Here is a 13992-nt window from a genome sequence, read left to right as displayed (position 1 = left end):
AAATTTTCATCGGAAAAATTTCCATCGCATTTTTTTTATTTACACGAAAATTCCCATCGATTATTCTATTGATCACGATTTTATCCAATTGAATGGTTTTCAAATAAGAACAAATTGAAATTTACACGAATTTCATATAGAAATCGAACAAAAAGTTTTGAAAAAAAAAATTAAATTTTTTTTTTCTTCAAATCATGAAAAATATTGTATGAGAATTTTGCATGTCCGTCCGTCCGTCCATTTTTGCCCATCCGTCCGTCCGTTCAGAGCCTTCTGAATTTAGTTGTCCATTCGTTCAGAACCCTGTAAATTTAGTTGTCCGTCCGTCCGTCCGTCCGTCCGTTCAGGACCCTCAGAAATTTTCTTGTCCGTCCGTCCGTCCGTTCAGGACCCTCAGAAATTTTCTTGTCCGTCCGACCGGAGCTGAACGGACGGACGGACAAGAAAATTTTTAGCGGCTCTGAACGGACGGACGGACGGACAAAAAAAATTTCAAGAGCCCTGGATGGACGGACGGATGGGCTAAAAAGACGGACAGTTCGTCCGTTTGACATCTTTACGTTCCACTATCATGCATTCCTAGAACCAAAACATCATCCAACAAGTATTTACAAACGAAACACCAGCGCAAACGTTTTTCAAAGTGAATCATGGAAAACAAATTTTATTGAAATGTAACACGCGGTGTTTCACTTCGAAAAATTCTCTGCCAATGTTACACTTTTAAAAAATCATTCGTTTTTGTATCATAACGATATATTGTCAGAATATGTCTTGTTTTCAATCTCACTCATTCATATATGATACTTGACACGAAAACCAATAAACAATCTAATGAATGAATTCGCACACAGTAAGATGACTATCACAATTCTACTTGCCAATGTTCGACGTATTTCGCGACATACATTCTGACACCAACAAATTCAGGGGGGGTCAAGCCAAAAATTCAAGGAGGGGTCAAAAAAATCAATTCTATCTAGTGTAAATTTCTTCCCGAAAAAAATTGCTGACCTCCCCGCCCCCGACCCCCAATTTCAAATTTGAAGAGCAAAAAAAAAAAAAAAAGTTCCTCACTTTCGAAAATCGATTCTATCTAGTGTAAAACCGGTATCCAGAAAAAAGTGAGGACTAAAAAAAAAAGGTCCGAAAATGGCAACGGGTCCAAAAAATCGTTGGGGGTCAAATTTTGCCAGGGGGGGTCAGGATCAACGAGATCAGACTATGTCAGAACCTATGTTTCGCGACGTTACAGTAACTTTTCACAGTTCCCATTTATTATGTACATTAATGGCACCGAGACACCAACTGGTGCTAGCAAGTGTACTACAAGCATTGTATATAAATATGTACTTTTTCACTTCAACATTGCAAAAGAGAGTAACGTTCACAAAGAATTTCTCATTTCTAGGAGTTTCGAACATTTTAATTTGTCTTTTATGTCAATCAGATCTTTTTTTTTTGTTAGAAATACATTTTTTAACGTTGTTATACTTATTCCTATTTTCTGTTGTACCATTTCCCTTATTTCTGTCTTACGTTTTCCCATTTTTGTCCGAAGGTCCTGCATCTAAGCGTCTGACAGCTCACTTCTAGCGCTACGAGACAAGTGTCAAAAGTTGTGACACAGATCGTTCAATGTATTATTGAATCTTTTTTATATTTGTTAATAAAGTAGACAAAAAAAATAAAAATGTCACGAATGTGCAAAATTGATTTTTGTGAGAGCGTAGCACGCGATAAACATTATTTTTATAAATAAAAAATGTTTCTTTCATTACGGAACATTGTTGATGCGTTCAATTTGTCGCGTTCATGAGTGCGTCTAACGACGTAAAGAATTGAAATGAACTTCACTGAATGCGCTCATCGCAAATTCGTGTTTTACTTTGTTTTGTTAGTGTGGTGCAGGGGTTGTGTTTTTGTCATACGTTTTCCCATTTTAATAATATAATAAATAAATAATATTAATATTCCAGTTGCAGTCAGTGAAAATGGAAGAAAACATTTGATGAGAAATGATATTGAACAAGCTGGACCATCAACTGAACGAAAGCGATTACCACTTCCCGATTATTCTGTTGGAGTACCTAATCAAGTTGAATGTGAGAAAGCAGTTAATACTTTATCAAATAGAAAACGTTATGCCGCAGTATCAAGTGACGAGGAAAAACCCCTTGATCTAAGTAAAAAACGTTCAAACGATCAATCTGAAGGAAACGAAATTGAAAAAATTGTAACAAAAGAGAAAGAAACTATAAAGTGTGGAAAAAGTAAAGAAGGCGAAACAGCAAAATCTGAGCGTGAAGCGGTTAGCGCACTTTGCGCTTTGAGTGCAGGTAGTAATGTTCATAATAAAGAGCAGTTCGAACAATGTAGTGCGTTCACACAAACGTTTAGTCAACAAGTTCAGACCTCAAACAGTGACGTTTTTATGCAGTTGAAACAAGGCATTAATACAGAAACAGTGCCGGCAATTTCTACTGCTGTTTGTACTTCGGCAGTTTCTTTGCCTTTGGATTATACTACATCTGTTGCAAATGTTTCGACAATTTCTACTGTTGATGCATTTTCTTCTTCGGTTTCAAGTGGATTGTCAGTTCGAATGAATTATGGTGGTAATGTGACAAATCAAGCGTACATTCCCATCACAACAGCTGTGGTGATGAATCAAAATATACCATATTATCCGACCACTACTGTTCAATCGTATATTGCACCGCAACCTTTCGGGGCGGGTAGCAATTTGGCATATTGCTTGCCGTTGTATACTGGTGGTATGAATACTCAAATGAACGTAATACCGATGACAATGTCAGTTATACATATGGCAATATGACAAATTTGCCAGGGTATGTGAATGTTCCAATAGATCAGAGCAGTTCTAATGCTGTTGACGTGAGTGTTCCAATGAATAATTCCAATGTTGTTGGTGTAAGACCAACTGCTACTGCTTCTGCCGAAAATGATCCAACTAGTGCTAGGTCAAACGACAGCCTGCATGAGATTTTTGATTTCGAAAATTATTTGTATGGCTTAGATGAAGATCCTTGATGTTAATGTTCGATTATTGTTATTATCTCAATTTTTGCTATTCTTTTTCATATGTTTGTGTTTCAAGAAAATTTTATACAATTTTATTTTGATACTTTTTGTTTGTAATAAGATAGAGCGTTTTTTTCTTCCTCTAGTTTAAGTTTCCGGGAAACATACAATACACAAAAAAAATTAAAAAGCTGTTCATTCGTTAAAACGATGGAAAATGAATTCAATAAAAATTTATTGCGATTCGCAAAATTGTGCGTGTTGGTGATTTTAGAGTGAGAAAGAGAAAAAATAAAGATAAAAATGTTTCAGATGCTTGATGATCTGCACCTTGTTGTAACTGTTTGCAAGGTTTGAACAGAGTTAATCGGACGTTGGACCTTGATGTTGTCTTTGTGAACTCTGAAGGTTTTATTTCCCTTGCTTACAGTAATTGAGTTTTCTCCCGTTATTTTTTCAACTCGATAATCTCGACCCGAGAATAGGTTAGAAAACTTATATTGTTTTTTGTTGTTTTTGATGCATACCATATCACCAGGTTTGATGTCTACCTTTTGTACTCTGTTTCTACCATCGTAGTAGTTTTTGTTATATTCTTTTCTTTTGATGATATTTTCTCTTGCTTGGGACCAAACAGTTTTTAACTTTGCTTTGAACTCGTCCGCAAAATCGTCAAATGTGTAAGAAGGTGTCGATTTATTGAGTAAAGAATTCGGAATTTCAAATTGACGACCGAACATCAATTCGAAAGGAGCAAAGTTGGTGGAGGAATGAATAACTGAATTTTGATGTGCAACAAAAGTTTTTCCCCAAGTAATTCCCCAATTCTCTGTTTTTTCTTTCAACTTCGTTGCTAGCAGGAGAGTATGGTGATGAAAATATGTGTTAAATTTTCAGTAATTTGTTGATTTTTTTGAAGACTTCTCCCGTGAAACTTGCATGGCAATCTGATACAATGGTAGTAGGAATACGGTATAGTAGAAATACTTATAGTTTTACAGGCATTAACACACTAATGTTATTAATTATTAACATATTATTAACGGGGCGTTAATAACTCAAACATAACATATTATTAGATTAATAAGATTCTACGATATTATTAACATATTATCTTATTATTAATAAGATCGCCATTTTATTAAAAAGTTAATAAGATCCATCTTATTATTAATAAGATAATCTTATTAAAATATTAATAAGAAAATCGGATTTTATTAACCAATTTTTTTCTTCACAAATTTTTTCAAAGTTTCATACTAAAACATGTCAAATATATTTACATTGTTTTTTTTTGTTGATTTTTGTATTTTCTAGATTGTGCAATCGCTGTTGACAGTCAGTGCCACGATTTGTATATACTCAACTCGATATCCCGTTTGCCCTTCATTTGTTCACCATTCTCCGTTCTTCAGTTTGATCCCCCTTTCAATGATCGGAGAACGGTGTACCGTACCAACAGCCAAAATATTCTAAGCGTCGCGAACAAGCGAGACTTTCGTGAGTTTTTTTTATATACAGATGCACTCGAAGCGCCATCTCAATAACCCCAGGCAAAGCAAGTGTCAGCAGATGTTGAATCAACAATTTAGTTGAAAATATTGATGCAACGAACAGATAATTGTTCTTCGTTATTTACTGATTTCAGATCAAAGTATCAAAGAAAACTGAAATAACATTGACATCTTTTTATAACATTCACTTAGGTACTCAACACTCCCAATTTCGAATTAAAACCAATTCCACAAATTCTCATGTTTGTTCTGCTGTCTTTCACTTATATTCACTGTATTTCACTTATATTCACTGTATTTCATCTTGAGTATAGTTTGGATTTTTAATTGGCAACCAAAAGTTCAAAAAGAACGCTCTTGAAAAGAAAACATTTTAAACAATTTTTGAATCTACTTTCAATATGACTTTTTCTTGTTTGTTACTATACATTGCATTCAGCTGTGTTTGAAATGTCAAACTGTCGAGCGCTTCAAGCGCTTTGTTCTGTACGTTCTACACGTGGAGAAATACTATTCTACACGTAGAGAATTTGTTTAAATTATGAATTACTGTTTTTTGTATGTTGAGTGAGTGTATTGTTTAATAAAAATAAAAATGGTGAATAGAAAAAACATACACACACAAAAAATTATAATTAACTTATGTAGAACCAATCATTGACATTTCACGCCATTTTATTTAGAAACATCAACTTTTTTGAAAGCCATCGATATATGTTTCAACCCAAAGGAATTGAGATGGCGCTTGTGTATGACACGAGATACTCGAATACACAGGAATACATACAGCGCAAGCCAGACGTGGTCGCAAATCGAATGGCATTGAAAACCAGCACTTGGTCACTGTTGTCGCGCTTATCCGTTCGCTCGATATCTCGTTTGTCCTTCATTTGTTCACCGTTCTTCGTTCTTCAATGAAAATGAATAAATATTCTGAGTTTTATTCGCTTTTGAAAAACGAGTTTGTGATAATTGAGGTGTAATTTTTATTTTATTTTGAAACTTATTGAATAACAAGAACATAATTTTATTTTTGAGAAAATATCGTTTAGAGCATGCTGTAGTCAGGAAAACAACGCAAAGAACTTTCAATATCCTGAGTCGCCAAACAAACTTCCAATTTCCTTATGGAAAAAGTGGTCAATAATAAGAAACAAACAAAGATGTTCAGAATGATTTTTCTCTCGTAGCAATGCCAATGCAAAAAACCAGTCTTTATGAAGATTCCGTTTAGCCTACTTCATTTGAGTAGTTCTCATCAATTCTTCCATCAGTTTAGGATTTTTGACTCTCGCGGCGCATGCTCCAAGTACACCATATTCTAAAAATCGAATTTATCATTGGAAAACAAATGAAAAAAGTAATGGACGAAGAATTCTTACCCCAAACGGTTCTGGAGATTCCTTTACAAAATGTTGCATTGGAATTGAGCACATTTTCCGTTAGCTCAATTTCGTATTTGGCATCGTATATTTGTAAGTCTTTCAAATATATCTTTTGCAACCGTGGATTTCCATCTTCCCAAATTGTTGTTCCGTTATAAAGTCGAGGATTATTTTTCGATCTGATTCTAGAAGTTTATATCAATGTCTCTGAATTCTGGTCCATATTAGTTATTTTTGAATCTTACTCAAAGAGAAATATTTTATTGGCCTCATCTTGTTTGGTAAAGCATATATTTTCAAAATCCCACCTAGAAATATACGCATTTTTGTATATTATGAAAAAAAAATGTTTAAAACTTTGACAATCTCACTTAGTTAAATATGGCACTTTTTGTACCAGACTATCTTCCTTCCAAGAGCTACTATAATTTGTGACTGTGTATTCAATTAGATCATCCTTGAAACGTATTTCAGTATTTTTAATCCGTTCAACTGAAATGCGATATAAATTTGAAATAAATTGTCTTTTGCGGTATTATCGAAAACACACCTCGGCGCACAATTTTCCGAATAATTGAGTTAGTTTGGAATTCCTCCTCGCTAAGTCGAACCCAGAAGATAGAATTATCAGCTCCAAACATAATGTGTACATTTGTGTCGCAGCCATTTAGGGAAATGGTTTTGCCATCAAAGAGCTCTCCATTTTCTAGCCTATATCTGAAATATGCAATTCATTGCATTAAATGTTTCTAGCTTCATAAGCTACTCACTCAAAATCGTATTCGCCACTTTTATTATTGGATTTATTAAAACTGAATGTTCCTACTCCATCGAGAAGGTCAGAAAACACAAACACAAATACTGACAATAAAACAATAAACACAATATACATCTTCTCAGACCGATTGTCGAAGTATGATGATCTTCAGCTGAATGCTGACAGAATACTAACCTATTGTTGTAGACACTACCACAACTCACACCGACGAAAGTGCAAAAATTAACAAGTTAAACTGGTTTGTTGTAGATTTCTAAGAGAAGTAAATCCTTGAGCTTCATTTCTTCTGAGTGAACAGCTGCTTTATGTTAGCACCAAGTAAACAACCGAAAAATACACTTGTGAGTATATACTATATATGACATACATCGTATGCTCCAACATAGCAATTTCTATTGATATATATCATTGTAGATTAAGGCATTTTATTTTCTATAATATCCAATACAAGTGCTGTTTTTTGCTCGGGGTAGATTTTATCGGTGGGAATTAGCATCGCATTCAATGTATGCATTGAGACGCTGGAAAATTTTTCGACGCGCCACCTATAGCAAAAGTTTCCGCGCCAAACAACTACTGTGACAGCATACATTCTGTTTGGCAAATGTATTCTGTCATTACATCGCAGATTCGAGGAAACGAGTGAGAATGACAGAGGCGGCATAGATGGTGCGTCGAAAAAATTTCCAGTCAATTTTGATGTTATTAATGCTCACCGGATTTTATAAAATTCCAAAAATTGGTTCTAAATGATCTCCGGCCGTTATGGCTCGCTCATTCTTTTTTAAAAATCTACCCTCGGATAAATTTTCCACAAAAGAGAGCCAATTTTTCTGACCCATGAGAGCTATCGACCCGGGTAGATGGTGGTACATAGCCTAATTTGGTGCGATCTAGCGAGCCATAACGGCCGGAAATCATTTCGGACCAATTTTCAAAATTTTACAAAATCTACTCCAGAGAGAGAAAAAAACAGCACTTGTATTGGATACAAATGATTTCAATTTTATATTTATTCATTTATTATTGTTTATTTTATCACGGTACAAACAAAAATGCTTTTCTTGTGGATACAAATCGCTTTGCTAAATTGATTTTGAACGACCTCAAGTGATCCTCAAAGTTTATCTATTAATTTCGTTGCTGCCAATTTCCAAAGCTTCTAGAAGTTTTGCATTTTCAATCTTCCTAGGAAATGCATTAGAAATTCCTTCTTCTAAAAAGAAAGAAAGAAAGAAAGAAAGAAAGAAAGAAAGAAAGAAAGAAAGAAAGAAAGAAAGAAAGAAAGAAAGAAAGAAAGAAAGAAAGAAAGAAAGAAAGAAGTAACTAATAATGAAAAACTTCGCAGAAAGAAAAAAGTCTGAACTTGCCTGAAACTGTTCGAGAGATCCCTTTACAAAAAGTGGATTGTGAGTCGAGTTCTTGATTTGAGAATCCAACTTCATATTCACCTCGGCGCTGTGGCCAATCCGATATACGAATGTGCTGTACTTGTGGATCATCGGCTTTAATGTAAGTGGTGCCATTATATTTCCTTGAGTTATTTGTTGCATCAATTCTGATGAAATAAACAACAACCTAAGGATATGCTTGCATTTTGATCGTGTTAAAATATAAGGAATTACATGAAATTGAAAAAGTTGTCAGTGCGATTGATTTTGGTAAAGCAAATAGTTTCCATATTCCATCTGAAATTCAATGCATAATTATTTGTGTAGTCATGCTGAAGAATTAGTTGAAATGGTTTCAATTTGTACTGAAACCCACTCTGTTCTGTATCCCATGTTATATAAGACACCCATAGTAATATTTAGTACGTATAAACGAAAATCATCTTGCATCGTTATTTCGTCTCCGCTTCGTTTGGCTGAAATGATGAAAATCACGAAAATGAATTTTGAAGCAGAAATAATTGACGAAACGTACCATTTCGTACAGGTTTTGAAAATGTTGTCACATTTTCGAATTCTTCAGGCAATACGAAAACCCAGTAAATGGACTTATTAGCACCAAGCATCATATAAAAGCGTTCATATCCATCGAATACTAAATACGTGACTCCACGAAAATGTCGGCCATTAGCAAATTCGTATCTGCGTAGATTTTGAACATTTTAAATTTAACAAGTTGAAACAATTTTTGCCAAATATTTATCGACATAGAACTGCACAAACTTACTCAAAATTATATTCATAGCTTTTATTGTCAATTTTTGAAAAGTTAAACTCCTGAACAAAATCTGAAATGAAAGCACTGGACGCCACCAAGGCAATTGTCGAAAGAATCAAAACAGACAATAATTTGACCATGATACTTCATTGCAAGCTACAAACTAAAACGAATTAGACTGTTACACTTCAGTGAACAAATCTATATTGAACATATATACATCTTTAGATGAACATGTTTTGTGTTTGTTTATTAAAACAGGTTCTTTGACTTAATGTGCTACGCCCCACAACAAACAAGAGTATACGAGTTTATTTGAGTAAATAGTCCAGTTTAAGAAAACCAAAAGGTGTTGGATATTATTGTTGATTTTTTGCGAATTGCGATATATATGTATATTCAATTCCACTTCATTATTCATAAATTATTATGAGAGTGCGATAAAATTTCAGTTACATTTGTCATTTATTGGACTTAATCAAAATTTACATGAGATTTGTGTTCACATCATTCACGGTGATTGCCCCAAAGATTGCGTGCTCTGGAAATAATAACATCTAGAATTAGTTCGGGGAAAAATCCAGTGAAACAGTTCTTACGTGAAATAACGGAGGAAACGCTTTTGCAAAATGTTTCGTCAGATTGTAATTGATTTTCAGTGAATTTCACTTCATATACACCATCACAGTAAGGATAATCAGCAATAGCAATGGATCACCTGATTCATCTTTTCCTTCATAAGAAGACGTGTCATCCAGCGTCCTAGAATTTTTATCCGAAGATACCCAATTTGACGCATGAAATCATTTGGAATTGTTTGAATATTATTCAGCTTCTCTGCATAATGTGACTCACACATAATCAAAAGTATTTTTCTTTTTATCTGCTTTGGTGAAGCAAAATTTTTCCAGGTTCCATCTTAAATTAAAAGATCAGTAATAATTAACAGTGACTAATTGGTAATGCATAAATCTTTGACTAACTTCGTTGCATAAGGTGTGATCAGAAGGTTACCGGTAGAAATTGTAAGATCAAATAGAGCTGAATCATCTCTCATGATTATTTTATCATTAGTTCACTGGGCTGCAAACAATAATGAAATCTATAAGAATTTAAACTTTAACAGAAAACTGAAATTGTTTACCCAATCGAACCATTTTAGAAAAGGATTTTTTGTATATGTATTCATATGATGAAAATTGAGCCCAATGGTCGCATCTGGACCAAATATAACATATAAATGCACGCGGGGATTGTTTAAAATATAGGTTTTCCATGAAATATTTCACCATTTTCCAGCTCATACCTAAATGACAAGTTTTATTTTATAATGAATAATAAATTAGCCATGATGATTTGATGACCAATTTTCGATAGGAAGATTAACGTACTTAAAGTCATATTCATCACTACCATCTGCAGCTTTAACAAAATGAAATTCTTTCACCTAAAGGCACTTGAAACGTTTAGTTGAAATATAAGAAGTAAATTATGTACACTCAATCGAAGGTCCTGCATCTAAGCGTCTGACAGCTCACTTCTAGCGCTACGAGACAAGTGTCAAAAGTTGTGACACAGATCGTTCAATGTATTATTGAATCTTTTTTATATTTGTTAATAAAGTAGACAAAAAAAATAAAAATGTCACGAATGTGCAAAATTGATTTTTGTGAGAGCGTAGCACGTGATAAACATCAATTTTATAAGTAAAAAATGTATCTTTCATTACGGAACATTGTTGATGCGTTCAATTTGTCGCGTTCATGAGTGCGTCAAACGACGTAAAGAATTGAAATGAGCTTCACTGAATGCGCTCATCGCAAATTCGTGTTTTACTTTGTTTTGTTTGTGTGGTACAGGGGTTGTGCACTCAATCCACTCATTTTCAACACAGCTTGATAATCGAAGCTACAAGCTTAAGTTAAGCTGCTTAACTGATTTGGCAAATAATTGAATTCTTTTCACATGTAGGCCTGTTATTGTTGTAAGAAGAACCGGTTCTCTTCATTTTCTTGAGGTGAAGAAGCAGGTTTTAAAAGGTATGGACTTCTTTGTAATTGATTTCAAAATGAATGTTCCCGCAATATTTTATCCTATTTATTGGCAGTTCTTATATTGGTAATTAAAGTAGAAGCTCTAGCGTTGATGAAAATGAAAAAAAGATTATTATTACATTAAATGCAAATGCATACAGAGCGTTGATAGTTCATGTAGTTCACAACAGTGTGACATGGGCTCAACTTGTGATCACTGGGGGATGGCAATACATGTTCTCTCTTCTTTTTTTAAGACAATTTCCAGTGTGAAATCCGTTGAGTATACTCTAGGGTATGCTATAGCATAATTTGTGAGAAGATATATAAGATATCGGTAGATATGAATTAAATTTGTTGAATTATTTGGAAAAAAATTGCATTGATACCTAATAAATATACCTACAAAATATTTCACATCTTGAAAATAAAAAACAATAATGAAAAATAATATTTTGTGTATTTTCACTTGGACCATCGTTCGGGCTTGAGAATTGTGGTCAACAAATTCGTTGGTTTTGATTAATTCATTTGATTATTTCAAAAAAAAAAAAACATTTGGGGTGATGAATGTAATTGTTCCAATCCATTTTTAAGTTACTTGAATGGATTATTTATTTGGGAATTGATACTTCCTCTGCCTGTATAAATAAAAGCACTGAAAATGTGAAATTGAATAACTAATATTTTCATAGATATTGTCTACTTTTGAATGATGTGTAATGACTAGTGGGATTCATGCTCAACCAGCCAAAGACTTCAGAAGGTTTGGATTGATATTGCTCACTGGAAATGCTCCCAATACGCCCGACTCTGAAAAACGGTCAACACAGCAATGAATAACTTGACAGATATACGTAGCAATACACTCACCAGATATGATTTTCGAAATTCATTTACAAAATGTGTCATTTGAATTGATCTCGTCGTCTGTAAAATTCATTTCATACGTGTCATTGCGTTGGGTACCATCATCCAAATGAATTCGCTGCACATATGGGTCATTCGATTCGTAAAACGTTGTGCCATTATATCTTCTTGAGTTGTTTGTTGCTGAAATACTAGATCACAAATTAAATCTTGTTTTTATTCAATTAATAAATTCCAAAAAATACTCACATATAATTGAACGTTTGATTTTTACTGTCAGTTTTTGTAAAGCATATTTGCTCCAAATCCCAACTGAAAAACATTATTTGTCATTATTAATGCGTTTGAACATTAAGCCAACAAAATAGTTCAACGATTAACCTCGTTTGGTAAGGCGCAACAAACAAGAAACCTTTCAAAATCGTCAGATCGTAGTCAATAAAATCGTCTTTGAATTTTAATTTGTTTTCGCTTCGTTCAACTGGAATAACACGATGTCAACGTACTCTTGAGAATGTTCAATATTCGTAATAAAACATGCGGAACTCACTTAATCGGACAGTTTTAGTAAGATATGTTTTGTTTTTGTACTCATCCTCTGTGAATTGCACCCAATACAAAATATCGTCAGCACCAAACATTACATAAATGTGTTCGTCCGGAACATTCACAATAAAAGTTCTCCCACGAAATGTGTTGCCACATTCTAGTTCGTATCTAAAAGATAAAATGGTAAAAATTAATTGCGTTGTTACACGTCTGAATGTTTGACTCACTCAAAATCATATTCATCGCTTTCATCGTGGATTTTCGTGAAGTTGATTTCTCTGACACCATCAGAAAGAAATGCACTAGATGCCACAACAAAAAACGTTGAGGCAACGATGGCAACGAAACTCAGCATTATTATTTTTGCGCTGCGTAATTCACGTTCAAAATTGTACTGAGTTCGCCGAATATTTTCGTCGAAGATACATCCATTAGCACATACCATTCAAGAACAGGTTTGCACTCTTCACTCTTCTTCGTTTAGTTTTCTAAAAAAATCAGTTAAAATTGAATGAGAAACATGATCTATAAAAACTTCAAAGGTCAACATATCTTTTATATTCCATCGTAAGTGACAATTAAAGGTAAAAAGTACATGGTAATGTACAATAAGTATTTATGGATCTTGTAATTAGGGTATTATGTAAAATTCACAGATGATCCATAAAAAATTAAGATTATTTCATAAAATTGCAGGAAGTAGTATTGAATCATAGATCCCTTTCATATTATGACTTCCATTCAAAGTGGAATTCTGCTTCTTTTTAACCAGCCAAAGATTTCAATAGGTTTGGATTTATATTTGCCACCGGATATGCTCCCGAAACTCCAGACTCTGCAAATATACAAATGGTTAATAATACTTGATTGCAACATGAAATGGAAAAAAAATCACTAACCAGAGATTTTGGTAGAGATGCTTTTACAAAAGGTTTCTCTCGCAGAAAGTTCTGGATCAGTAAACTGCACTTCATATATATCATCTCATTGTATGTCATCAGCTAAATGGATGCGCTGCACATGTGGATCATCAGTTTCGTAATAAGATGTACCATTATATCTTCTTGAATTATTGGTTGCTGAAATTCTTCATCAAGGAAAAGATGAGTTATAAGTTAAATTCTCTGTTGGATCAACTTACATCACATTCTATTCCATCTGAATCGTTTTCAAAAAAGTATCATACTCATTGAATCGTTAAATTCGTAGGTACAGTTTTCACGTTAAACCACTGAGAAAGCTAGGTACATACATACATATATGACACCCATAGAATGAAAGAACAACTTATGAGATCTTTATCCATAACTGAGACGGAAAAAAACTTGGAGCAAAAAAGAGACAAATAAAGTTGCGAGCAAAAATGACTCAGAATTGAGTGGAAATGAAGTTTTTCGCATTTTTCCCGCTACTGGAAATAGATAACGATGGAGGTGTCTTCAGCATTATTGTAGAACAATAGTAGCCGCAACTTTATTTGTCTTTTTTTGCTCTAAGTTTTTTTTCGTCTCAGTTATAGAACAAGGAATCATAAGTTTGATTCACACAAAGTGTGTGACTTTTTGTATTGCCTCCTTCTTGTTCCGAATGAAAAAGCAAAATTTTTTTTATGATTCCATTTGATCGATATATTTCGGCTTATCAAAAGC

General features: G+C 33.8%; 3 protein-coding genes and 2 long non-coding RNA genes across 6 annotated transcripts; all 5 read right to left on the bottom strand.

Moving 5' to 3' along the window:
* Nucleotides 1-5437: 5437 nt before the first annotated feature.
* LOC129568319 (uncharacterized) lies at nucleotides 5438-6893 on the bottom strand. The gene is made up of 6 exons (XM_055446007.1): nucleotides 6715-6893; nucleotides 6495-6661; nucleotides 6316-6436; nucleotides 6190-6252; nucleotides 5942-6129; nucleotides 5438-5880 (listed from the first exon to the last, which is right to left on the bottom strand). The coding sequence occupies exons 1-6, from the start codon at nucleotides 6834-6836 to the stop codon at nucleotides 5795-5797; spliced, it is 747 nt and encodes a 248-aa protein (XP_055301982.1). The 5' UTR covers nucleotides 6837-6893; the 3' UTR covers nucleotides 5438-5794.
* Nucleotides 6894-7720: 827 nt separating this feature from the next.
* LOC129568320 (uncharacterized) lies at nucleotides 7721-9077 on the bottom strand. The gene is made up of 6 exons (XM_055446008.1): nucleotides 8901-9077; nucleotides 8649-8815; nucleotides 8490-8589; nucleotides 8348-8410; nucleotides 8093-8280; nucleotides 7721-7938 (listed from the first exon to the last, which is right to left on the bottom strand). Exons 1-6 carry the CDS (start codon nucleotides 9029-9031, stop codon nucleotides 7847-7849), a joined length of 741 nt encoding a protein of 246 aa, XP_055301983.1. The 5' UTR covers nucleotides 9032-9077; the 3' UTR covers nucleotides 7721-7846.
* A 129-nt stretch (nucleotides 9078-9206) lies between these two features.
* LOC129568317 (uncharacterized) lies at nucleotides 9207-11241 on the bottom strand. Its single transcript, XR_008687937.1, has 6 exons — nucleotides 10621-11241; nucleotides 10283-10437; nucleotides 10036-10197; nucleotides 9875-9974; nucleotides 9491-9809; nucleotides 9207-9432 (listed from the first exon to the last, which is right to left on the bottom strand). It is a non-coding gene; the product is annotated as an uncharacterized LOC129568317 (long non-coding RNA).
* Nucleotides 11242-11326: 85 nt separating this feature from the next.
* On the bottom strand, nucleotides 11327-12849 carry LOC129568316 (uncharacterized). 2 transcript variants are annotated; one of them, XM_055446004.1, is made up of 7 exons: nucleotides 12571-12846; nucleotides 12345-12511; nucleotides 12176-12275; nucleotides 12044-12106; nucleotides 11798-11985; nucleotides 11631-11737; nucleotides 11327-11565 (listed from the first exon to the last, which is right to left on the bottom strand). In XM_055446004.1, the coding sequence occupies exons 1-5, from the start codon at nucleotides 12786-12788 to the stop codon at nucleotides 11817-11819; spliced, it is 717 nt and encodes a 238-aa protein (XP_055301979.1). In that variant the 5' UTR covers nucleotides 12789-12846; the 3' UTR covers nucleotides 11327-11565; nucleotides 11631-11737; nucleotides 11798-11816. The 2 variants fall into 2 exon arrangements, 1 of the variants encoding a protein (XP_055301979.1); XR_008687936.1 differs by having other exon boundaries at nucleotides 11333-11582; nucleotides 12571-12849.
* Nucleotides 12850-12983: 134 nt separating this feature from the next.
* On the bottom strand, nucleotides 12984-13901 carry LOC129568418 (uncharacterized). The gene is made up of 3 exons (XR_008687949.1): nucleotides 13485-13901; nucleotides 13243-13430; nucleotides 12984-13178 (listed from the first exon to the last, which is right to left on the bottom strand). It is a non-coding gene; the product is annotated as an uncharacterized LOC129568418 (long non-coding RNA).
* Nucleotides 13902-13992: the final 91 nt, after the last annotated feature.

Source organism: Sitodiplosis mosellana, unplaced genomic scaffold (assembly GCF_009176505.1).
Source record: "Sitodiplosis mosellana isolate CC-2019 unplaced genomic scaffold, AAFC_SMos_1.0 Smas_scaffold_18, whole genome shotgun sequence".
NCBI classification, from domain to species: Eukaryota; Metazoa; Arthropoda; class Insecta; order Diptera; family Cecidomyiidae; genus Sitodiplosis; species Sitodiplosis mosellana.
This window is presented reverse-complemented; position numbering and strand designations above follow the sequence as displayed.

Coding starts and splice junctions, on each gene's coding strand:
- LOC129568319 (XM_055446007.1), bottom strand. CDS start 6,836: ATGTATATTGTGTTTATTGTTTTATTGTCAGTATTTGTGTTTGTGTTT. Junction 6,662..6,714: donor AGTGGCGAATACGATTTTGA/GTGAGTAGCTTA, acceptor TGCATATTTCAG/ATATAGGCTAGAAAATGGAG. Junction 6,437..6,494: donor TCGGAAAATTGTGCGCCGAG/GTGTGTTTTCGA, acceptor ATCGCATTTCAG/TTGAACGGATTAAAAATACT.
- LOC129568320 (XM_055446008.1), bottom strand. CDS start 9,031: ATGGTCAAATTATTGTCTGTTTTGATTCTTTCGACAATTGCCTTGGTG. Junction 8,281..8,347: donor GACAACTTTTTCAATTTCAT/GTAATTCCTTAT, acceptor TTATTTCATCAG/AATTGATGCAACAAATAACT. Junction 7,939..8,092: donor GATCTCTCGAACAGTTTCAG/GCAAGTTCAGAC, acceptor CTTTCTTTTTAG/AAGAAGGAATTTCTAATGCA.
- LOC129568316 (XM_055446004.1), bottom strand. CDS start 12,788: ATGGTATGTGCTAATGGATGTATCTTCGACGAAAATATTCGGCGAACT. Junction 12,107..12,175: donor GTTGCGCCTTACCAAACGAG/GTTAATCGTTGA, acceptor AATGTTTTTCAG/TTGGGATTTGGAGCAAATAT. Junction 11,986..12,043: donor AATCAAACGTTCAATTATAT/GTGAGTATTTTT, acceptor TTTGTGATCTAG/TATTTCAGCAACAAACAACT.